At 41.9% G+C, this 6,000-nt stretch overlaps 1 protein-coding gene across 1 annotated transcript; it reads left to right on the top strand.

Moving 5' to 3' along the window:
* The first annotated feature begins 1,255 nt into the window (after nt 1-1,255).
* Nucleotides 1,256-2,200, top strand: FOXR2 (forkhead box R2). The gene has a single exon (XM_012756857.2). The coding sequence runs from the start codon at nt 1,256-1,258 to the stop codon at nt 2,198-2,200; it is 945 nt and encodes a 314-aa protein (XP_012612311.1).
* Nucleotides 2,201-6,000: the final 3,800 nt, after the last annotated feature.

Raw genomic sequence — 6,000 nt, 5'->3', positions numbered from 1 at the left:
ATATCATTGTTATTAATTTTTATATTTATGCAGTAGAAAGATCACTCTGGAATCCTGCATAGAGGATGATTTTGAGTAGAATAGGACCAGAGAATGGAGAAAACATAGGGAGATTATTGTGCCCCTCCAATAGTTCTCACTGGTATTTGCTAGATATGTTTATGATACAGTCCTATACAGTGATTTTAATGAAATCACATACATTATAGATGGATTTCGTACAGACTGGATTAAATGAAACCTTCCTATTTTGCTTCTCTTACAGGTGTCCTTGGAAAGAACTTACTGGAAATACGAGCTCTGAGGATTTCAGGATCTCACATGGCATGGCTAAACTTTAGTCCTATTGTTCAGAGTATAGTTCAGAACTCATTTCTTGAGAAGGTGACCTTCTCCAGAGGGAAGCCAGCTATTTTCCAAAAAGGGATTGAAAATAACAGCAAGGTTGGGTTCTAGCATGGGTTTGAGACTAATAGAGGCCATCTTCTAATAGTTACCATCTTACTCTAAAACTCAGGTTGCACATATTATTGCTGCCTGCTTTATATAGTGCACTGAATGTGATCAAGAGACAATAGGCAGCGTGAAAGGATGAGAGGACCTGGGCTGTGAATATAGCTCTTCTATAATACTTGAGTGTGTAGTCTTAAGTATTCTGTAGATCTCACTTCCCATATCTGTGGCATGGGGTTAATGATACCCACTATATTATTTTGCAGGGCTGTCATGAAATCAGTTGAGATCATCAAAGTGAAAGCACCTGACAAAAGACCAAAGGAACTTTAAAAATGAAATGATTTTAAACCATTTAAGGAAGACTCAGAAATATAAGGCTCTCGTGTGATCTTGCACACGTTTGTCTCTTTGTTAAAGGAATCCAACAAGAGTTGAAAGATATGCCAGACCTGTTATGCAAGTCACCTTAGTTTGCATGTAGTTCAAAGTTTGTAAGTCTTTTGTGGAGACTTCCTGCTTCTAATGAAAGCTCAGGAATTCCACCCTGAACTTTTTTTCCTGCTAAAAAGCTCCTTTTAGTTACTTCCCTGTTCTGAGCTCTGTTCCAGAAGTCTAAAGTTTTTCCAAGTCTGACCACTAATCAGGGCATCAGTGCCTCTTTTTCCAGTACTTCTAGCAAGCCTACTGAGTCCCCTGGATGAGATTTACTACATCAAAAACAGTGCTACAGCAAAAACTTTAAGTGCCCAAGAGACTTCTGTTCTTTTGGAAGTCTCCCTCCACCTATCTCCCCACTAAGATGGACCTAAAACTTAAAGATCGTGAATTCTGGTACAGTCTTCATGGCCAGGTCCCAGGGCTTCTGGACTGGGACATGGGGAATGAGTTATTTCTGCCTTGTACCACAGACCAGCAACCCTCTGCTGAGCAGCACCTTGCCAAATACAGACTCCGAATAATGGAGCCCCCAGAGGTGCCTCAGGAGAAGAGACCTGGTCTTGACAAAGATGGTCCTCACTGTGAACCCAACCTGTGGATGTGGGTGAACCCCAACATTGTGTGCCCCCTCGGCAGCCAGGAGGCCCCAAAGCCCAGTAAAAAAAAGGATCTGACAAGCATGCCTCCTTCCCCTCAGCTCCCTCTAAAGGATGAAGAGTCAAACTGTTCAGAGGCCACAGTGGTGGAGTCCCTGCCATCTTCCTCAAGTGAGCAGTCTCCTTTACGGAAGCGGTTCATCTCTTCCCCTAGTGACTGGGACACAGAAGAGGAGACTGAGGAACAAGAGGACAATTCTGTGGCCCTCCAGCCTCCTAACAAAAGGGAGTGCTTCCGGAGCCAGAAGCTGTGGCCAATCAACAGCCAGGAGAGGAGGTCCTGGCCACGGCCTCCTCTCAATTACAGCCACCTAATTGCCCTAGCATTAAAAAACAGCCCTCCCTGTGGCCTCAATGTGCAAGAGATCTACAATTTCACCCGACAGCATTTCCCTTTTTTCTGTACCGCTCCAGATGGCTGGAAGAACACTATTCGCCACAACCTCTGCTTCCTGGGCAGCTTTGAGAAGACGCCAGTAAGCCCTCAGGATGGGGCCAATGCAAAACCTCGCTCTTGCCTCTGGAGGCTCACTGAGGAGGGACACCGCCGGTTTCAGGAGGAGACTCGTTCTTTAGCCTCCGCTCGGAGGGAGAGCATCCTACAGTGCATGAGCCAGCCAGAGGTGATGACCTCCCTCTTCGACCTTTGAACTACTACTGCTCCCTTTCTAGAACACTGCCCTCCTTACTGCGCCTACCCATCCACTGACTGACCTTCATTAATCCCTAAGACTACCCTACCTGGTTGGGGCCAAGCTGTCTTTAGCTACTGTTACAACAATGGTGTTAAAATGAGACATAGGGACAGAGAGGCAGAGCTTAAATCCAGGTGGGGAATCATTGAAAATTGCATGGGGACAGTGGCAGTGGTTCTGCATTTTGAGCAGACAGGAAATCCCAGGAACAATGGCATGGAAGCTAAGGAGAAAAGGGTGTGTTTTGTGAGAGAGGAATTCTGTTTATGGAGAGTATGCTCACACATGAAAGCAAATGGTGGAATATAAAGCATAAAATGCAGAATGGAGCCAGGCCATGGACAACCTTGAGTGCCATGTGAAGGTGTGTATACATAAAGAGAATTGGATTTACCATTCAAAGCCTGGAGATTTAAGTGTCCCTCTCTACCATTCATCATCTACATCTCTTTGTTAAGTGACCTATTTTATCCTTTAGAGCCTCACTTTTCTCTTTCTGGCCCTGAACTTTTCAGCCTTGTTCCTTTGTCATCCAGTTCCAAAACTGACAAATAATTCCAAGCAACTACTTTTAGTTTGGATACTGAAAGCCCTTGAATTGCTCCTGTATTTTATTAACCGCAAGCCTTTTCATGATAAAGCTTTGTTTTCCATTCTTTTTACTCATCAAACTTTCATTGAGGAAATGCTAATTGATGTGTCAAGGTCCATCTTAGGTGTTACGGATTAAAAGCTGGTAGATATTAGTGGGAGACAGATATTTGTAATGTAAATATGATGGAATAGATATGAGAAGTTGCCATGGAAATGGGGAGACATTTTTCTGGCAAAGACATGAAAAGCATTTAAAAGAAAATAACTTTTGAGCTAGTTTTGAAGAATAAATAGAAATTTTCTGGGCAGATAAACTGGAGAAGAGACATTATAGGGGCAACAGTGTGAACTAAGTGAGTGAAATGTTTGGGGGAACGGTATGAAGTTCAGTGTGTCTTAACTACATTCAGGACCAAGAGTGGTTGCCAGAATGGTAGGCAAAAAGCCTTTTATGTACTACTTAAGTGTTTAGACTTTATATTGTGGGTTTTGGGAAAGCAAGAGACATCGGTGGTGTTTTGCTATAAAAAAACAAAGGCAGAAACAAACTAGTAGCAACAACAAATATTTCAGCATTTGGTTTTCTCATTTCAAAATTCTCTTTAACATCTTTTTTTGTAAATAAACTTTATCAGAGTAAGCATAGATTTTTGTCTTCTATGTTATTAACAACTATCCAGGAGAAAATAGGTTTTTAAGTATCCATTCAACAATTGGGGTACAAAAATACCTGTAAGCTACAAAAACAGTTCATTGAGTATAATTGTAAATCAAATGACAGTTTACATTTTTGTAATGATCTTTTACAAAACTATATATTTAGGTTGAATTGCAGAAGCAACATATGCAAACAATACTCTTTGAAAAAATAATTGTAAATGTTACTTCTGTATCATAAGGCAAAGACCAAGTTACATAATACCTTGGAATTAATAAAATATTCTGGCTATAACTAGTCAACATTTGTTTCTCATTATTTTTCCCCAAATTAATACTTATAAGAAAAATAGACTGTTGTAAATTAACAAGATTATTTTTATCACAAACTACATTTCTGAATATATCTATTCTGTGAATTTGCCAAACAGGGCAAACTCATTTTCAGAACTGGACCTGGATTTTTCTGCTGCACCCTGGCGCCTTTGAGGTTTGAACTCCTTTATTAAGCTTTTTTTTTTTTTCCTGATCCTTCTCTTTGCTCTCTGGTTGCATGGAAAAAGCAGTGGCTTGACATGGCACTTCTTCGTCATCTCAGATGATTCAGATGAAAGTACATCTTCCTTTGTTTCCCCCTTCCCAGTATCCTTATTGGTACTGCAAGTGGCTTCTTCATAGCTACTGCTCCCCAGACCTCTTTCTTATTCATTACTGCTGGCAGTAATGCTTGCAGTGGTGTTACTAATCTTTCCTTTGGGTGGCTTCAAAATCAATTGGGGAAGGGGGCTTATTCACCACTCATCACATCAACAAAATCTTTGTAAATATCTGCAGGTGCTTTGATGTTTGGCAGATGTAGTGTACAGCTGATTCAGACTTTTTTTTTGCTTTTATTTGCCTTCTTCTCACTGAATTTACGTGGTTTTTTTGTGCATTTATCCAAGCCCTTAATTAGAATGAGAAAAATACATAAATTGTTATCATCCATTGATCCTTCACCATGGTTTTTATTTGTAACCTCAATTTGAGGTTGTTCTGAACAACAGTCAGTTTTTTTAAGTAACACATTTACATACCTCTTTTCTCTGCTTTTCTGAAGAGATTTCATCCTCTTCTTCATTTGTTAACACAGTATGAGGATTTCTGTCTAACTCTGTCAAATCCTGCTCTCTGATTCTTCTGGAACCCACAATTCCTGTACATCTCTATGCAAACTGACTTTGAACATTATCCTTGCTGCCAAATATGTTTCCAAACCATGTATTTGTGAGAGTTTGAAGACTTGTAATCAATTAGCTCCTTTTCTCCATCTTTCCTGTCACCTTCAGTATGCTTTTATTGGAAAAGTTTTCACCCTCTGGTTGCCCATAGGCAAGTCTTCTGTCATTTCATCTTTGAAATCAGAATTCATATTTTCTTAAAATGGTCTAGTTCTGGCCTGGTGGTCCCCGCTACCCCAATACTAAGTCAATCCTATAACCTGGTTTGCAGAGCACTTATACCTTATCCGCAAGTACTACTGTTACTTCACTAGTACTGACACATCTTCCTGGCACGAAGGCAAGAGGGCCAGATGGTACCAAAGTATTGCAAATGCACATCTAAGTATGGGGTCTTTTTTGAAGGACATCAAAATTACCTAATGTGATGTTCTGCCAAAGCTTGATTTGACGGGTTCCTTTTCCACCTCCTAGAATATTGACTCTCGGGAGGCAGCAGAGATGGCAATGACAGCTGATGGGGCCACTGTGCTGGTGACAGCAAGTGCCGGGGGCGTGGGGTTGGGTTCCCGAACAATGATGGGATCAGATTCAGGGTCAACTATGACAGGGCAGGGTCACGACGGTGTTCAAAAAGGAGAGGAGGACAGGGAGCTGTTCAAGGTGGGGGGACAGCCGGGGCTGGTTTTGGACGCTGAGGCTCCAGCTTCTTCATTGGAGGACTCTGGGCTTCCTGGCTGGGATGGGACGCTTGGGTCAGGGGTGGCTGCTACTAAAGCGTTCTGAGAAACTACTTAGCTGCTCCCCAAGCTAAGATCGCCATTAGCGTCTGGTGGCTGCCATTGAGAACGAGGCTAAGGCGACTTTTGCACATGTTTCTATACTAGAATGTAATGGTGGCAATAGCAGTCACGCACGCACTGCCTTCACGGTCAGTAGTACCTCGACTTCATTGCACTGTTACCAGGTATTAATGATTTTTGAAAAAGGGAAGTAACAAATGTGAGTTTAAAACATAGACCTCAGTTCATCAACCTCCCCCTACCAAATTACACCCCCCACTCCACTTCACTAGCCTCGTTGATCATAAAGACAGCAAGCAGCTGGCCACTCCCACTTTAGGATGAAGGGCTCTATAAAGACCAACTGAGTAATGGAATTGACAGTTCCCACTGTTCGCCCATCCACCCAACCGGCAGGGATTTATTTTGAACAAAATGGTCTAATTTGATTTAATAAGGAATCACCTGGTGCCTTAGGAAGTGTAAGTCATTTTCGACTAGA

This window comes from Microcebus murinus, unplaced genomic scaffold (genome assembly GCF_040939455.1).
Source record: "Microcebus murinus isolate Inina unplaced genomic scaffold, M.murinus_Inina_mat1.0 scaf001_hap2_Mmur4.0, whole genome shotgun sequence".
Taxonomy (NCBI): domain Eukaryota; kingdom Metazoa; phylum Chordata; class Mammalia; order Primates; family Cheirogaleidae; genus Microcebus; species Microcebus murinus.
Note: the sequence above shows the minus strand (reverse complement) of the source record. Positions and strands in the feature narration are given on the sequence as shown.

What these genes read in the sequence shown, in the direction of transcription:
- FOXR2 (XM_012756857.2), top strand. Translation starts at nt 1,256, where the DNA reads ATGGACCTAAAACTTAAAGATCGTGAATTCTGGTACAGTCTTCATGGC.